The sequence below is a fragment of the Dioscorea cayenensis genome, chromosome 17 (genome assembly GCF_009730915.1).
Source record: "Dioscorea cayenensis subsp. rotundata cultivar TDr96_F1 chromosome 17, TDr96_F1_v2_PseudoChromosome.rev07_lg8_w22 25.fasta, whole genome shotgun sequence".
In the NCBI taxonomy this organism is placed as follows: Eukaryota; Viridiplantae; Streptophyta; class Magnoliopsida; order Dioscoreales; family Dioscoreaceae; genus Dioscorea; species Dioscorea cayenensis.
In genome coordinates, this window is record NC_052487.1 from 3,327,730 (window position 1) to 3,347,073 (window position 19,344).

At 32.4% G+C, this 19,344-nt stretch overlaps 1 protein-coding gene across 1 annotated transcript; it reads right to left on the reverse strand.

The window, feature by feature from the left end:
• Window positions 1-14,685: 14,685 nt before the first annotated feature.
• Window positions 14,686-15,784, reverse strand: LOC120281017. The gene is made up of 2 exons (XM_039287969.1): window positions 15,345-15,784; window positions 14,686-15,112 (listed from the first exon to the last, which is right to left on the reverse strand). Exons 1-2 carry the CDS (start codon window positions 15,782-15,784, stop codon window positions 14,686-14,688), a joined length of 867 nt encoding a protein of 288 aa, XP_039143903.1.
• Between the last annotated feature and the right edge of the window lie 3,560 nt (window positions 15,785-19,344).

Consider the following 19,344-nt stretch of genomic DNA (forward strand, 5'->3'; position numbering starts at 1 on the left):
TGTTTAATTGTTGTTTTGTTTTGTTTTTTTTCTGCTGATTGATGTGTGCATTTCAGTACCATAAAGTTTTGATGCAGAAAGGATTTAGATTTATTGGTGCATTGAAGACACTTGGTTTCAATCAATGTCAAAAGATGAGAGCTGGAATTTTATTGTTATTGATGTGGTCTTCTCACAGCTCACTTTTTGGCAGGATATAGAATCATTCTGTCGTATATGTTTGAGATATTCTTTATCAATTGCTATTTTAATTTTTTATTTCTTAAAACTCTGAAGTTTTTTTAAATTTCTTGATTTTTATTATTGTAAACATACAGAAGCTAAGAGATTGTCAATGAATAAATAGTTCTCTATATAGAACTCAATGAATCTTTCTATGCTTCTTTTATCAGTATTTGAATTTTTCTTCTTGATTTGATATGTGTGTTAGCTCATGAATAATTTGAATATAATTTTTTTTTAATTATTTCAAATGGTGTGAAACACTGCAAAAAACTTAATTAAAAATGGATTAAAATAATCAAAACCACATAACAAGGACTGAGTATCAAAAGTATTTATTCAATTTCCATTTGATTGTTCAACAATTCAACCCATAAAGGGATAAATACATTTACCAAAACCTGTATAAGCAAAAACAGAAAAGTTAATCAATCAATTAATTAATTTTAATTGAACAAACAAAGAATAAAACAAAGAGTGAAATGAATTAAATTACTTGGATCTGTGATGACAAAAAGACTAGAATTTTTGAAGTCACAATTGCAGTCATTCCTGCCAGAAGCTTAGTAATAGAGATTCATGGCAATGTAAGCATGAGATCTTAATGTGCATGGATCAAAACAAGGACCACCCTCTTCCATTATACTGCAATCAGCATTTGAACAACCAAAGTTCATGTTTTCCCAAAGTGTTTCATTATTTGCTGATGGTTTTGAAACACACCATGATTTCTGCAATTTAAAACAATAATTAATTCTTAAGGTTCAATGAAATTTATTCCCTGTTTTTTTAGGAGTTACATGCTCTAAACCTGGCTAGCAGACTAAGTATCGAGAGCTCTATTACAGAATAGATCTCTCTAAACAGAAGTATGTATATAAAAATTCCCTTTGCTGAAGCAACCTAAATTTTTACCAATTGGACCAACCCTGGTTGGTAATTGTACATGTGTATTTGAAAATGCATTTTCATCACTAAATTTTAAAAGAAAAATATGTACATAATTGTGATAAAGATTCTATTTGCTCGAGATTATAAATATTCAGAGAGGGATGAATTTAAACATTTTCAATTTCAGAAATGTGAAAAATATGAAAATGAAACATTGAGAATGGCTAGATGAAAATTGATATGAATCAAAGTAGAGTTGTGTTTTTTTGACAAAAAAAGGCATCCCGAAGGCCCTGCTAAACCGTCAGGGGCGTGTGTAAGCCTTGGTGGAGCAAGTGGGGGTGGGCCCGCGCATATATGGTTACTGGGACTAACTGCATACAACCACCGCTCATATCTCCCAAAAATGTGCTCTCAGCCGAGAATTGAACTCTCACCACTCGGTGAAAAGCTCTATAGGCGACCCGTATACCAATAGACTATTTAGTTGTTGGCAAAGTAGAGTTGTTTTAAAATAATAACAATAATATTACTATCAAATAAAAATTATTTTTAAATAAAAATATTACTAAAAATTTATTCAACTCCTGACACATATTCCATGAAAAATTGTTTTCTATATATACATGATTGAGTAACTCACCAATTCTAATTTGTCATGTTGTCCTGCATCTCCTGGACAATAACAAAGATTGAAAAATTGGATGAATAAGATAAAAGCTCAAGTTTATAGCAAAAATTTAATATATATATATATATATATATATGCACATATAGATTTACCAAAGATGAAAGTAAGAGGGAAGATGAAGTAGAGAAATAGAAGCTCAAATCTTATCATCTTTCTATTTTTTGTTTAAAGAGAAGGGTAGATAAGCAAAGAATTTGGGAGAGTTAAATAGGAAGAGAACAGAAAAAGGGATAAAATTTATTGAATGTTATGTTATAACAAAATGTTTAATGAAATAAATGCAATTGATTTCCATAATTAGTAATCAACATTCCGTCTTGCTACATGTGTGGCTGATAAATATTCTCATTTATCTTTATTAATGATGTGATTGGTATTTTTTTTTTTCAATTTAAACTGGACTATAACTTATAAATAGTAATTATTATTTTTATTACTAGGCATTCTCTCCGGTTTTGTATAAATGTTCTACATAAATAAATAAGTATAATTAAAATTTTTTTTATTGTTAATATCATAAGTAATATAAATAAAAATTTAAATATAATAAAAATTTAAATTTATTCCTTTAAATACTCTGAATCATATTATAAACATAATATAATTAAACAACTCATACAATTGAAACTGTTGTATATTTTTTATTTCAAAAATTTTATGGACATTTATTACATAAATATATAAGTGTACTTAAAGTTTTTCAACTATTTATATCGTAAGTAATATAAGTAAAAACTTAAATATAATAAAAAAAATTTAAATTTGTTCCTTGAAATACTCTGGAGCATATTATATATCTACATTAATAGTATATATAGATAATTTAAAAAAATAAATTTAAAAACTTTTGGCAGAATAATTATTTGGCATTTCACTACCTGCAAATTAATTCAAATAAGAACATATCAAACTATTGTAATATTTGCAATAAAAAAAACACAACCAAACAACAAATGATTAAACAATCGAATTAAAAAAAATAACAAAACTATAATAAACTAAATAGTAACATTATAGACACTTATGTGAAAAACAAACCTACACCAAGAAAGAAAATTGTTATTCATCTTCATTAGAATATGAGCAATATATATTAACACCGTCATTTAATTTCTTTTATTTTAGATTTTTCATCTTCTTCTACAATTGTCTATTTATTTTCCCATAAACCCAATCTATATCATTTAATACATATGAAACTAATGGAAATTTTTTTTAAAAAAAAAATAAAGCCCATGTTATAATTTAATGTAATACCAAATAAATGTAATACACAATTTTTTTCATATTTTATGTAATACCAAATAAATGTTGTTTATTATTTTCTAAACAAATAATTTCAAATAAATTTAGCAAAGATTTTCAATTTCCAAAGGTTACCCATTTCCATGAGTAGGTCTTGTTAAATGTTTAATATAAAATTGACTTAAGACCCATGATGAAATCAATTCATTAAATCTTATAGGTTTATAATGCAATGGGAAAAATTCTTTAAAAAAAAATTTAAAAATCTTCCTTGAAACCCTCTCCAATCAAATTATCATCCATTTTCATTAGAAAATCTTATTTAATATAATAATATTATCTATTAGTCTCCTGCATTTTTTTAATATTTAATATAATACCAAATACATATTGTTAAATATTTTTTAAACCAAAAGCTTTAAAAAAAATTAGGAAGGATTTAATATAAAACCGATTTAATGGCCATTATGAAATCAATGCCACTTTAAATATATGCAAAAAATAAATAAATAAATAAATAAATTAAATCTTCCTTAAAACCTTCTCCAATCACCAATGAGATTACCATCCATTTTCATTAGAACATCCCATTAAATATTTAATATAAAACCGATTAAATGGCATGATGAAATCAATGCCTATGATGCAATTAAAATTTTCAATTATTAATATCATATATAATATAAATAACAATATTAAAATTATTCCTTGAATCACTCTCAGAGCCGTTTATACATCTACTTTAAGGACTCGTTGGGCATGATAAGAGTGCTAATAGGATATGATAGTTTTATCCTATTGGCCCACTTTATCATGCCGGCCACAGGATAATGAATCTTATGAGGGGAGTCAGGATAGAATCCAGTAGGATATGATAAAAAAAAATTTACTTTGTTGTCCTATTATTTGGTTTGTCTTCCTTATCTAGGGTTTCATTATATCTCTTCTTTTGATATTTTAAACACGATGCTTGGGACAAGAAGCTTGTCAATTCACTATTTTAAGTAGGATTTTATGCATTTAGAGTAGTTAAAAGGTTTCTCCGTCAATCTTCGTGCTTGAGCAAATTATTTTTCATATAAATCTCTTTTTTTAATCATATCTTATTTTTAATTTCTCTAGTATGATGATTTTTTTTTTAAATTGATTTTGATGTGATCTATTTATTTTCCATTAATGAGTTTGTTACTCTACCTTTATGTCATATTGATACTTTGTGTATAATTTTCTCCAAAAAAAACTATAATTTTTGCAAGTTGGTAATATTGAAATCTATATATTTGTGGACATTATTTATAGGTTATTTATTTTTTAAAAATTTAAAATATACCGATAAGTAAATCATTAAGGAAAAAATTCAAAAAAAAAGTCTATTTTAAAAAAATATATATAACTGTTATAAACAAATATTTTTAATGGATGCCTACTGCTACAATTTCACTGTAGCAGCCGGCATTACTATAGCAACTTCTAGATATTACTGTAACAACCACAACACTGTAGCAGTCACCCCATGTGGTACTGTAGCAGCCGCCGGTACTGTTGCTATTCCACCAACCAGGGTATTTTGGACCGTCGGATCGAATCGATCCTGGCCGTTCATTCAACTCTTGTAACCCTATAAATACCCCCTCATTTTGTATACTTTGAAAGATATAGAGAAGAGAAAGAAAAGAGAGAAATAAAAGAAGAAAGAAGAAGAAGAACTTAATTCTTCAGGGTTTTTCGGTTTTTGGTAAATACTCTGGCTCTCTATTCTTATTACTATCTTTACATTTATAACATATATATTCTTAACACGTTATCAGCACGAATTTGCTCATATGATTTTAATTTTCTTTGACTCATCTAATATATATGTTATATATGTGGAATCCATTTCTAACACTGAATGCAGGAAGGATCGACAGGTAATATAATACTAGCAAAACCATACATTTTTATTCGATCAACAATACATAAGATTTTTCTTAGAAGCATACATAAAAAAACATACTGATGACTAAAAGCCACTCGAGGCTAATATTACCCGATGACTTTTTAAAAATAAACAACAAAAAAACAATAATATTATTATTACAATGAAGTTTTTCCACCAAATCTAAATTATCAAGCATCATCTTTTTCCTAAGTCTTCGGGCGACCCTCCTATCCCGCGATCGTTGACAAAATCGGTAAAAAAATCTGCGGCCCTTTTTTTCTCTTCTCCGTCGCCCCTACTCCACTGCCCCTTCGAGTTTCTCCGTCGGCGACTCGGCCGGCCTTTTTCCGTCGGCCCCCTACTTTCTTCTCTCCCCTATATTTACTTCTTCTTTCCTTTTAACTTATAATCACTTTCAAACAAATTTTAATTCCCAATGCTGCAATAATTGCAGCGTATGAACCGTAACGTATACATGAACAGTACCGTATACATGAATAGTACCATATACATGAATAGTATCGTACATGAACAGTACCGTATATATGAACAGTATAAATGCTTTATATTTTATACTCTCTATTCTAATTACATGCTGTATTATTATTTTGAAGAGAAAATGGCAAATATTGCAAAAGGAGAATTTGAGGCCCTTCAAATCTCGGGGAGCAATTATATATATCCTGGAGCCTCGATATCAAGCTCCATCTGAAAGCAAGAAACCTGAATAAAACGATTGAGGCTAATAACAATGAGCTTAGTGATAATAAGGCGAAGGCCTTAATATTTATAAAACATCATATTGATGATGGCCTGAAGAATGAATACTTGACCATTGAGGATCCACAGGAATTGTGGTTATCCCTGAAAGAGAGATTTGAACATCTCGGAATGGTCTACTTGCCCAAAAGCACGCAATGATTGGTCGAGCCTCGGGTTTCAAGATTTTTAAAAGCGTGCAAGAATATAATTCGAGCTATTTAAAATTGTTTTCAAGATTGCCTCTCATGGAGAAACAAAGTGATGAAGGAATGATGCTCGAGAAAACATTTACAACATTTCACGCACGAAATGTTATATTACAACAACAATATAGAGAAAAGAATTTTACAAAATTCTCTGAATTAATTTCTTGTCTCCTTGTGGCGGAGCAAAACAATGAATTGTTGATGCAGAATCATCAATCTCGACCATCTGGATTAGCACCACTGCCAGAAATTAATTTTGGGCAAAGAAGATGGCGTGGTCGCGGTGCTATTTTTAGAAACCGCGGTGGACGAGGAAATTATGGTGGTCGAGGACTACGCGGTCGTGGTGGGGGCCGAAATAATATCGGACCACGCGATAACAGAATTGATGTACATCAATAGAAGCAACAAAGCCACAAGATGGGGTTAGAGACAAAGAAAGATACATGCTATCGTTGTGGCCTGGAAGGTCATTGGTCCGTAATTTGCAGTGACCCCAAAAACATTTTTGTCCACCTTTTACCAAGAATCACTTAAAAACAAGAAAGGTAAAGATATTGAGACAAATTTTCTCGACAACCCCATAGTTGATCCAATTGAGGATAATTCCATAAATAATTTAAATGTAGCTGAAAAATACATATTTAGATATGTCGATTTCCTTATAGACTAGTTTGTAATATGTTTTTATGTTTATTAAATTATGTTTTTTTCTTTTGTTTTTGTTAGAATATGGCTGATGATGAATGCATTATTGATTCATGGGACAACGCATACTATTTTGACAAGAAAAATATATTTTATATCCTTATCAATGAGAAAGGCATGTATAGCCACAATAGCAGGGTCATCAGACCTGGTTGAAGGTTCTGGAGAAGCAGCATTGATGTTGCCAAATGGAACATCCCTTGCGGATGAAAAAAATGCTCTCTATTCCCCTAAGTCTAGGAGAAACCTTTTAAGCTTTAAAGATATACGTCTCAATGGATATCATTTAGAGGCGGTTGATAAGGAAGGAAAAAGAATATCTTTATATTACACAAGTTATTTCATGCCAAAAACGTGTACTTGAAAGCTTTCCCTGTATATCCTCAAGATTATATTTTACACGTATTAAAGTGATGGAATCACATACGGTATTAACCCGGAAGGTTAATGACCCAGAGATATTTAAAATATGGCATGAAAGACTTGGACATCCCAAGAGTGCTATTATGTTCTGCCGGATTATTACTAGTTCTCATGGACACCCACTGAAGGATTATAAAATCCCTAACACATAATGAATATGCATGTTCAAAGCATGTTCGATGGGAAAAGCTAATAACTGGACCTTCTATAACAAAAAGTGATCGGTGAATCTCCTAAATTTTTTTAGAAAGAATACAAGGAGACATTTGTGGACCAATACATCCATCATGTGGACCATATAGGGTATTTTTATGGTTTTAATCGATGCATCGACTAGATGGTCCCATGTTTCACTTATGTCTACAAGGAATGTAGCATTTGCGAGGTTATTGGCACAAATTATCGGGGCTTAAAAGCACAATTTCCGATTATCCCATAAAGATAATTCGTCTTGATAATACTGGTGAATTTTCATCAAAATCATTTTATGATTATTGTATGGCAGTTGGAATACATGTTGAGCATCCAGTAGCTCATGTACATACCCAAAATGGGTTAGCGGAGTCATTAATTAAAAGACTCCAGTTATTGCCCGTCGATGTTATTAAGGACTGAAAACCGCCTACAAGTGCGTGGGGTCATGCTATTTTGCATGCTGCAGACTTTTAATACTGGGATCCGACCCACTCGCATGTAATTTATATTCACCACACCAACTTGTTATGGGTAAAGAGCCCGATATTTCATATATAAGAATATTTGGTTATGCGAGATATGTGCCAATACCACCACCAAATCGTACAAAAATGGGTCTACAACTGAGACTTGGTATATATGTTGGTTATGATTCCCCTTCAATTATACGATATTTAGAACCATTAACGGGGGATGTATTTCTTTGCAAGATTTGCAGATTGTCATTTTGATGAAGCTGTCTTCCCTGCATTAGGGGGAGAAATGATTACTCAAAATGAGCCAAAAGAAATTGAATGGAATGCATCACAATTACATACATATGATCCTCGTACCAATGAATGTGAACTTGAAGTTCAAAGGATCATTAAATTGCAAAATATTGCAAATGAAATACCTTATGCATTCACTGATACTAAAATGGTAACTAAATTATATATACCAGTGCAGAATGCTCCTACGAGAATTGAGATTCCTAAGAATCCATTGAAAGAAAATCAAGTAGAAAAATAAACCACGACAAAAAGCGTGGAAGACCAATTGGTGCCAAAGATTCGACTCCTAGAAAAAGGAAGCGGAAAAAAATAAAGAAAAAGGATCTCCCATGTAAAGAGGAGAGGAAATTTTTAAAACCCTTAGAACAAGTTAATGAAGAATCAATGGGGGATGATATTTCTGAAAATGTTGAAAATTCAATTTGCTATGTAGATGATGGTCAAAGATTGAATCGGCATGAGACCGAAAATAAATGATATATTCATCTACAATGTGGCTACGAGATATAGAAATAAATCATCGATAATGATCCGAGCCACGATCCATTGAAGAATGTCGACAAAGAAATGATTGGCCAAAAATGGAAAAAAAGCTATGCAGTCGAGCTAAATTCCTATCAAAAGCGTGAGGTGTTTGGGCCGATAGTGCCAACACGGAAGGGATAAAACCAGTCGGTTATAAATGGGTGTTTCGAGAAAAAGAAATGAAAAATAATCAAATTATGAGATACAAAAGCAAGACCCGGTTGCTCAAGGTTTTTTTCTCAAATGCATGGTATTGATTATGAAGAGACATACTCTCTGTAATGGATGAAATTACTTTTTCGATTTTTTTAATTGCCATGGCAAAGTAGTAATAAATTAGATATGCGATTGATGGATGTTGTCACAGAGATATCTCGTATGGATTACTTGAAAATGACATATATATGAAAATCCCTGAAGGATATAGAAAAACAAACATTACAAATAATCATCATTTATACTCTATTAAATTACAGAGATCTCTTTATGGGTTAAAACAATCTGGACGGATGTGGTATAACCATCTCAGTGAATATCTTATAAAAGAAGGATACCAAAATAATAATATATGTCCATGTGTGTTTATTAAAAGTTATACTAACGGTTTTGTTGTGATAGCAGTATATGTGGATGATTTAAATCTTGTAGGCACTCCTTCCCGAAATTACTAAATCTGCAGATCATATCTCGAAAAAGAATTTGAAATGAAAGATTTGGGAAAGACCAAAATTCACGTCTAGGTATACAAATCGAGCACTTATACTCGTGAATATTTGTGCATCAATCAACCCTATACGTGAAAAAGGTCGTCGAAGAGATTCAATATGGAGAAGGCTTATCCACCTGAGTACGCCTAATGGTCGTCCGAACTCTTGATGTTCGAGAAAGATCCATTTTGCCCACGGAAGAAGGAGAGATCATTCTTGGTCCGAAACTCCATATTTTAAAGTGCAATCGGTGCATTAATGTATCTTGCAAATAATACCGGACTGGATATAGCTTTTTGCGATGAAATCTTCTAGCGAGATACGGGTTCTACACCGACGCGAAGACACCTGGAAAGGAGTAAAAGATGTGCTACGTTATTTACGAGGAACTACGGATCCGGGTTTATTCTATCGACAAGAATCTTCATCCAACCTCGCGAGGTTTTCTTTCGATCTTTGGGTATCAGTCCGATCCTCACAAAAGGGCGATCTCGGGATCGGATACATGTTTTTCTTACAATGGATGCACTATCTCATGGCGTTCCACAAAACAAACTCTTACGACTACTTCATCAAATCATCTTTGAAATTCTAGCTCTTCATGAAGCAAGTCGTGAATGCCAATGGTTATGATCTATGATTGGGCATATACTGATCATCCCTGCAAATTACCATCGAGTAACAACAAATGCTACGATGAATTTATGAAGACAACAATGCTTGTATTTCTCAAATACAAGGAGGTTATATTAAAGGTGATGAGCGAAACATATATCACCAAAAATTTTTTTCTACACTCATGATCTCCAGAAAGAAGGCGTTATAGAAGTTCAAAAGATTCAATCCAGTGAGAATCAAGCTGATCTATTCACAAAATCACTTCCTAAGTGCATTCACCAAAGACTTATATACAAAATCGGGATGAGAAGACTTAAGGATGTAAGTACTTCTGATATGAGTTAAAAGTTATTTATTTGAGGGGGAGACTGTACTCTTTTTCCCTTCGCCAAGGTTTTTGTCCCAATGGGTTTTTCCGAGGCAAGGTTTTTAATGAGGCAGTAACCCTCAAATGTGCCAAGGATAGTGTACTCTTTTTCCTTAGCTAGGTTTTCATCCCACTGGGTTTTTCCTAGAAAGGTTTTAACGAGGCATATCCTTTGGTCGTAGGCATCCAAGGGGGAGTGTTATAAACAAATATTTTTAATGGATGCCTAATGTAGCAATTTCACTGTAGTAGCAGGCATTACTATAGCAACTTCTACATATTACTGTAGTAGCCACAATACTGTAGTAGTCACCCCATGTGGTACTGTAGCAGCCGCCGGTACTGTTGCTATTCCACCAACCAGGGTATTTTGGACCGTCGGATCGAATCGATCCTGATCGTTCATTCAACTCTTGTAACCCTATAAATACCCTCTCATTTTGTATACTTTGAAAGATATAGAGAAGAGAAAGAAAAGAGAAAAATAAAAGAAGAAAGAAGAAGAAGAACTTAATTCTTCAGGGTTTTTCGGTTTTTGGTAAATACTCTGGCTCTCTATTCTTATTACTATCTTTACATTTATAACATATATATTCTTAACAATAACTATATTATAAATGGTAATTTTGTCTATTTACATACCATTCATATCCTGTCATTATCCCGTCCACTTCAAACATAAAATATGATAACAAAATGCTATCTAATGATTTATCTAGTGCGCATCAAACATATGATAGGATATGCTTCTATCTAGTCCTCATATCATATCCGTCTATATCCTATATGTATAGATTATTATTATTATTTATAAAATTATTATCATTATTATTATTTATAAAAATTGATGAAGTAATTATATATTTTGAATGTGGAAATAAGAAAATATAAGGGCTAAATAATAAATTTCGTAATTACTTTATTCAATTAATTATTTTTTATTTTAAACATTTTATGTTGTTGCAACTTAACACAATTTTTTATTAAAGTGAATAAATTATAATTAATGTAAGACAAAAAAATACAGAAACTGATAAGGAAAAATAGTATGGACAACAAAAAAACAAATCAGAATTTCAATAGCGAGATCAAACAAAAGTGCAAAAGTACACTACTATACGAATCCACTAGAGGTGACAAAAAAAATTACAAAGTAGATGAGTAGGTATGATCATCAGGTGAATTACTTAATTAACTCATCTTATGAGGTGCTAGATCTATCCCTAGCAGAAAACTAAGGTCCCGCGAGATTAAGGGGGTGTTTGGATTGGCTTTTAAAAAGCCCAGAAGTGCTTTTTTATAAGTTAAGCACTTCTGAGCTCAAAAAATCATGTTTGTATTAGCTTTTCTGCAGAAACAAAAGCTAATAAAAAAGCTGAAAAACAGCTTTTTTGAGAAGCTAGTCTTTGTGGTGCTTTTAGAAAAAGCACTTCTTAGAAGCTATTTTGGAGTTATTAAATTACTATGTTACCCTTATCAAATAAAGAAATGACTATGCTTTTATATTTTTTGTTTTTTCAATAATAATAATTATGATTATAATTACATAAGTATTAGTGTTAGAATTAGTACATTAATATATTAGTATTAGTATGTTAGTATATTAGTACTAGTACTAGTATATTAGTATATTTGTATTAGTAATAGTATTATTATTAGTATATTAGTATTTGTATTCATATTAGTATTATTAATATATTAGTATATTAGTATTATTATAATTATTAGTATATTAATATTATTATTAGTATATTAGTATTAATATTAGTATGTTCATATATTTGTATTTGTATTAGTATATTAGTATTCATATTAGTATTCATATATTATAATTAGTATATTAATTAGTATTTGTATTCATATTAATATTATTATTATATTTGTATTAATATTAGTATGTTAGTATATTAGTATTAGAATTAGTGTTATTATAATAAACTAATGAAGGACCATTTTAGTAATTTGACATTGAAAAAAGTCTTTTCAAGAATGCATATCCAAACAACTTTACATATATAAAAGTACTTCTACAATAACATATCCAAACATAAAATATAGAAAAACACTTAACTTACTCTCATAAGTACTTTTTTTAAAAGTCCTTCTACCAAACTTAAAAAAAGCACTTTTTTATTAAGCTAATCCAAACAAGGCCTAAAACTTTTCTTGATTATCAGAAGTGCTTTCTCTAGCTTAGTCTTTCGAGGGATTGCTATTGCATTTGTCCACACAATGAGCAAATGATCCACGTGTGAGTAATAAGATATAGACACATGATTTATTTTTGCACATATAAAAAAATAAAACCCATGAAAAATGAAATAAGTATAAAAAAATATATATAAAAAATACAAAAAATATACAATCCTACACAAACAAAAATGAGTTAAAAGAGAATGAAAATCTATACAATTATGACACAGATAATCTCAATATATATACAAGAGACTTGAAACATACTAATCACTAGTACAATATACAATATGATAATAATATGCTAAGTAGCGATATATTACAAGTGGAAAATAAAAGAAATGAGGAAAACCCCATTGAACGGCAAATTATTCTAATACTCCTCCTTAAGATTTAGAGTTTATATATATATATATATATATATTAAAAGGTGGACACTTTAATTAAAAAAAAGAGAGCACAACACAAAAGAAATACAATAGAAAACATAACAACACAATAGTCCATTAGATGTGATACAACGGCCACAAGCCACCCAACCAGTATCAAAACAAGATGAAAAAGAAAACGCCTGCCAACAAGCCTCACACAGGACAGTCAAGAACTAGCTCAGAATATGATCAAGCGCCTCTTGGGCCATCGAATCGCCATTGATCACCTCCGATCTTTGGTCTAAAACTCCAAACTGCGTTTGATGGTATGGATAGAATCTTCAAACTTCTCTCTGGATCCCTTAGCGACTGCTGAAAACAAAGAAAGGATCATGCGATCACATTTCAATATAATAGCAATCGCAAACAAAACATTAGCATTAAAGATGTGATCATTTCTAACAAACCAAATATTCCAGACAAGAGCTTTCACAATCCATTCCCCCACAACCCTAAACGCAGGCCTTAAAAGTTATCTCCATGTTCCCCAAATTAGATACATGGATTAGGGAGGTGCAAGCAAGTGGAATAATCTAACAAAATACTCCCAAACATGTTTTGCAAAAGAAAAGTGAAGGAACAGATGATCAACATATTCAATCCCAGCGTGGCACATCACATAAGTAGCAGTCGATTACATCTTCGCTTCGCAAGATTTTCAAGGGAAAGGATTTTGTTCTTCCAAGCCAACCAATTGAATACGTTAATTTTCCCTTGGTAATTACTATGCCAGAACCAACTAGAAATCAGGCATCGCATGCCCCAGTCATTCAGAAAGTTATAAAAGGATTTCACCGAAAAGGTTCCATTCGCCGTGAGAGACCACCATTTCTTATCTCTAAAAGTCCCCCAATTTGAAGAAAAACGATCCTGATAAGGACCTCTATCATCATTTTCCAAAAAAGGGCATCCCAAGCAAACAGGCCAGGTCACTAATAGTGCCATTTTGATGCTGAGTCTCTCTAACAGCATCTGGCCACAAAAAAATAGGGGCCCTACCATTAAACCACCGATCATTCTAGAAGAGTGACTTTGTACCAGAATCAATGCCTTGAGTGATGCATCCCTGCAGCGCCGGAAGATAGTTGGACACCCTTTTCAAAAAGAACAAGATCCTCACTATTTGCATAGGTAATAAGTTCCAATTATAGATGTTATAATTAAATTGGACCACAGTCGCACCGCACCAGTTAGGATCCGTCGAGAATTTCCACCACCACTACCCCAACAAGGCTTGGTTAAAGACACTTAGGTCTTAGATACCCCATCCCTCTTGATCATAAGCACGACATAAGTTCTTCCAACACACTAAACTACAACCAGCTCAAAGGTCAGGACCGAACCATAAGAAATCTCTTCTGATGTGGTCTATTTTCTTTATCATCAACCAAGATAGTTTGAAGATAGACATCTAATATGTTGGGAGCTCTGTTAAGACTGAATTGACCAAGGTAAGGCGACCTCCCATTGACAAATGTTGCATTTTCCAAGAAGAAAGCCTCATTCTCACTTTCTCTATGACACTTTCTAATCTTGCCTGCGAGGTCTCCTACCAGAGATTAGGATTCCAAGATACATCATTGGCAAGAGGCCCACAGCACAATTCATTGTAGCAACAGCCACCTCACTCGGAAAGTCTCCCCTCATTACTGGAATAAAGACAAGTTTTGGAAAAATTGGCTTCTAGACCTATCATCCCTTCAAACACATATCGAATCAACTTATTGATCCTAAGATCCCCCCTCTCCCCTCTTCCCGGCGTGTTGACAAAATCAACAAATCATCCGCATAATGTAGGTTGCACTTGCTAAGAAACTCCCCAAGTGGAACACCCCCCAAGATTTTGGACTATAGCGCATGTGTGAACATCCATGACCAGAACAAACATTATAAGTGATAATGGGTCACCTTGTCTTAGCCCCCTTTGATAACGAATGTAGCCGTTCGGAGAACCATTGACAAGAATGGACACCTTGGAGGAAAACAAAATTATCTTGATCCACCCCACCCATCGTTCCCCGAAACCCCTAGCCTCCTGAAGATCCACCAGAAAGTCCCAGTCCACCGCATCAAAGGCCTTAACAAAGTCAACTTTCAGTATGTGACCCGGCAGATGACGCTTATGAATACTAAAGAGTAACTCTTCAGCAATGGCGATGTTGTCAAGGATACATCTAACTTTTAAGAATGACGATTGGGCATTATCAAAAAGAAGATTTATAACCTTGGTAAGACTGGTGGCCAACAGCTTAGAGATAATTTTCAGAGATGAATTAATAAGATTGATCCGCCTATAATCTCACAGGGCTTCAGGGGTCTACACCTTAGGAATAAGAGTGATACTGGCCCAATTAATTATTTTCAAGTTGGCTTTCCCAACATAAAAATCTTTACAAAGCTTCAAAAGATCACCCTTAATCGTTTCCCTGAATTTTTGAAAAAAATGCATAGGAAAGCTATCTAGACCTGGCACTTTGTCCCCACCAAGATAAAAAAATGGCCCTTTTAATTTCCTTTAAAGTGAAAGGTCGATCCAAAGAAGTCCGATCAATCGACACTTTCTTTTCTAAACGCTTTGAAAAATCAATCTTGAAACGGAAGTCACGTTTGTGCCTGAAAAGTTGTTTGAATTTCTCCATAAAAATTTTGCCAATATCTTTGGGATCCATGAGAGAATCGTCGTTAATCATAATCCTTAGAATGAAGTTCCGATTCTTGCGCCCATTTGCCACTGCATAGAAGAACTTTGTGTTTTCATCCCCCTCCTGTAACCACTGCATCTGAGATCTTTGTTTCCAGTAAATCTCTTCTTGATTACAAATCTTCCCCAGACTCTCCTGTAGTTCCTGCTCCCGTCTTGTCTCAAAAAGGGTAAGACTTCTCATCTCGTTAGTGATGTCCAACATTTCCAGGTCATGTATCAGAGACAACTTCCTGAGTTTGATGGAACCAAAGCTGTACTTAGCCCAGTGCCGTAGCTTCTCTTTTGAATGGGATAATTTCTTGAAAAAGATGAAAGTGCCACAACCCTAAGGCGAGAGCTCCGTCCACTACTTGTGCACAAGATCCTAAAAACCATCAACCATAGACCAAACTAATTCAAATCTGAACTGACGTGGTGAAGTCCCATGGTTGCCCACTTCCAAATGAATTGGCACATGGTCAAACCCCAATCTAGGAAGGCAATTTTGGATCATTTTAAGAAAGTGATCAACCCAAGCATTATTAACAAGAAATCGATCCAACTTGACCCATTTAGGATCTGCCTAACCATCCACCTAACCATTCTAAGAAAGAATGGAAGGTATGTCACTGATATTATATAACCAATATTAAATAAAATTGAGGAAAACTCCCTTGATTATTTCATAAGGCAAATGTTGTCTTTTATAGGGAATGAGGAAATTAATAAAGTGGTTAGAAAATAAAAAAAAAATATTACAATAATTGAAAGATATTAACTAAAAAATAACGATTAATTATTCTAATACAATAAAATAGATATAAAACTTTTTAATCTTCAAATAACACAACACAACACAACTTTATAAACTTTATAATTACTAACAAAGTATTTCATTATTAAATTATAAAAATCAATTAAGTCCCATACCCACCCACTCTCCTCCTAAGGAACCGATAAATAATACAATGCTAATAATATGATAATTTAATTATATATTATATAATTTAATTATTATTTAAAAAGAAGCATATAAATGGTTTAACATAACCTTAATTATTATAAAAACCCACTATCCTAAGCCCATGCTTTCAACTGATTGCCTGCATTCCAAGAACTTTGGCAGTCCGTGGTATCTCCTAAATACCATTACTAACATGCTTCAGAATGAGAGCTATTTGCAAGCAATAGAATATATAAGAATGAGTTCCCTAGTCATTCTCCTCCATAGATAGACAGGAAGATAAAGGCTCTTTCAATTTTTGATTAGTCATGAAAATGATCATTCCTTGGAAGGCCATAATCCACAATCTCGTCAAGGATTCATATTTTTTGGGCTCATCGCATGGGCATGTTTTCATTTCCCGCCACACTGCAGTTCAAGATCAAAAGAAATTAAGGAAGAACATTGAATAAAACCAACTATGAAACAAAGAAAGAAAAGGACCAACATCAGTGATATGATCATCAAGAATAATTCAACATAACTCTTTTGAATTCATTTGGGGATCATGGAATGATTTATCTTTCCACAATGGCAGATCAACAACAGCTTGTTGATCAATCAATCAGTCAGTGTCTTTCTCTCATGTTATCCTACACATATTGATCAACTTCTAGTACTACACTATACTCCATGATATAGAATGTTTCATACATGCCTAACCTTCATAAGACCTTCACAAGAAGAAATTGCTGATGAGTCCTTTTTCTGAGATTTAACACATTTAAATAATAATAATAATAATAATAATAATAATAATAATAATAATAATAATAATAATAAAGAGTGGAATCTAATATAACCATTTCAATGCGATAGACAATGAATTGTAATATCTATTAAGTTTAATTTCTATTTCTCTAGTCCCCTCATTTATACAATTATTTCAACTTGCTTTTTTTAATGGCTTTATTAATAAACATGAGTAAATAAATGAGTTCTTGATATTTTATTTTATATAAATGGAATTTAATCTTTATATTAAAGATCTACTTGGTTCGTTATAGATAGACTTGGACTTCTTTATTAGTTGATTTTCAATAAAAGGTTAAATTTAGATATAAAAAGTTTTTACATTTAATTTAATTTTATTTATTGAATAAAATACTATGAAAAAGCATAGATATAATAAAAAAAAAAAAAAATCTACCATGTATGGAGAAGTGAAAAAATAATTAATAAAATCATGAACACCCGAATTGAAGTAGAAAATAAAAACACCTTGAGATAGAAGTGGGGCTAATTTATTAAAATAAACATGTTTTAATATTTAATTCTCAAAATATGTATTTCCGTAATCATCTACGGAAATGCGTATTTATTATTTTTTATTATTTTTTAAAATTACCGGTCCCACCATGTTTTTCTAATATTTAAATTTTATTTTTTAAAAAAGTAGAGAGCCCCTTATTTTTTTAATATTAAAATTTTTATTTTTTAAAAATCTGCTGTCCTACTAGTTTTTAAATTAAAAAAATTTACATTCAAGCCCTTATAGTTTTCATTAATTTTTCTTATAACTTATTTTTTCTCACTTCTACTACGTTAGTTCTACTTTCACTAATTGTAACCGGCTGTTAATAATTTAAATAAATACTCATAATATTTTCTCATAATAAGCAGGTTGTTGGGATGAATTATTGGTGGCATGTGGCACCTACGCCATTCATGAAAGCCATGGGATGAAATTGATCTTAGCCTTATTAGGTGGAGGCCTATATAAACCCTCCAAGTTCCTTTTTTAAAACACAAGTATTTCTACAAGATAAAAATTATCAATATAGAGAAAAGCTCTTCTTTAAATTTTTTGTCATTGTAGTTTTTTTTATTTTCTTGCAAAGTTATTTTATTTTTTTACATTAAATCTAGCAAAATTCATATTCTTGTTATACTGAACGAAGGAGACAACCTTGGTCGAGAGGAACATCAACCAAGGGCCGCAGGAACTCTTGACGAAAGAACAAGCTTCCACTACGGTTGCAAGTTACTCAATTTTGATCAATGGACTCAGGTATGTTTTTTTTAGTCTGTGTTGACTAGTTGACTTTCATATAAGTTTCCTTTTTTTTAATTAAAATATTATTATTATTTAATTATTTACTGAATTACATATTTCTATAAGTATTTACGGAAATATACAAGGAAACTTCCTATAACAGCCTTAGTTAAGTCAACTTACTTTCGACTTGCTGAGTTATTTGTAAGGAAAGGTGTACATACGCAAGCTCAAATTACATCTGGTCAAATATTCTCGGAAGTGCTAATGAAGACAATTCAGGAAAATCAACAAACAACATATAGCATTTATGTTTGTCAATTTAATCGTAAAGAAAATTTTTTTATGGTAGATGAAATGGCACCACCTCAATGCGGTGGTATAGCTGGTAGTTACCGTATTGATTTGAGAAGACGATGGTGTGATTGCGGTCAGGGACGGAACCAAGGGGGGGCTAGCAGGGGCTTCAGCCCCCCTGGCACCGGAGTTTTTCTCTACTTGGCCGGAAAACTCAAACTCAGCCCCCCTTCGGCCGGCCAGCAGCCCCTCCTCCGGACCTCCGTAGCTCCTCTCCTCGCATCCTGCAGCCCTGTCGCCAGCCGGACCCCACTCTCTCCTTTGTACCTCTCTCTCTCTCTCTCTCTCTCTCTCTCTCTCTCTCTCCCCTCTCCCCACCCGACCCGCTCTGAGCCCTCTCACCTTTACTTCTCTCTCTCTCTCTCTCTCTCTCTCTCTCTCTATATATATATATATATATATATATATATATATATATATATATATA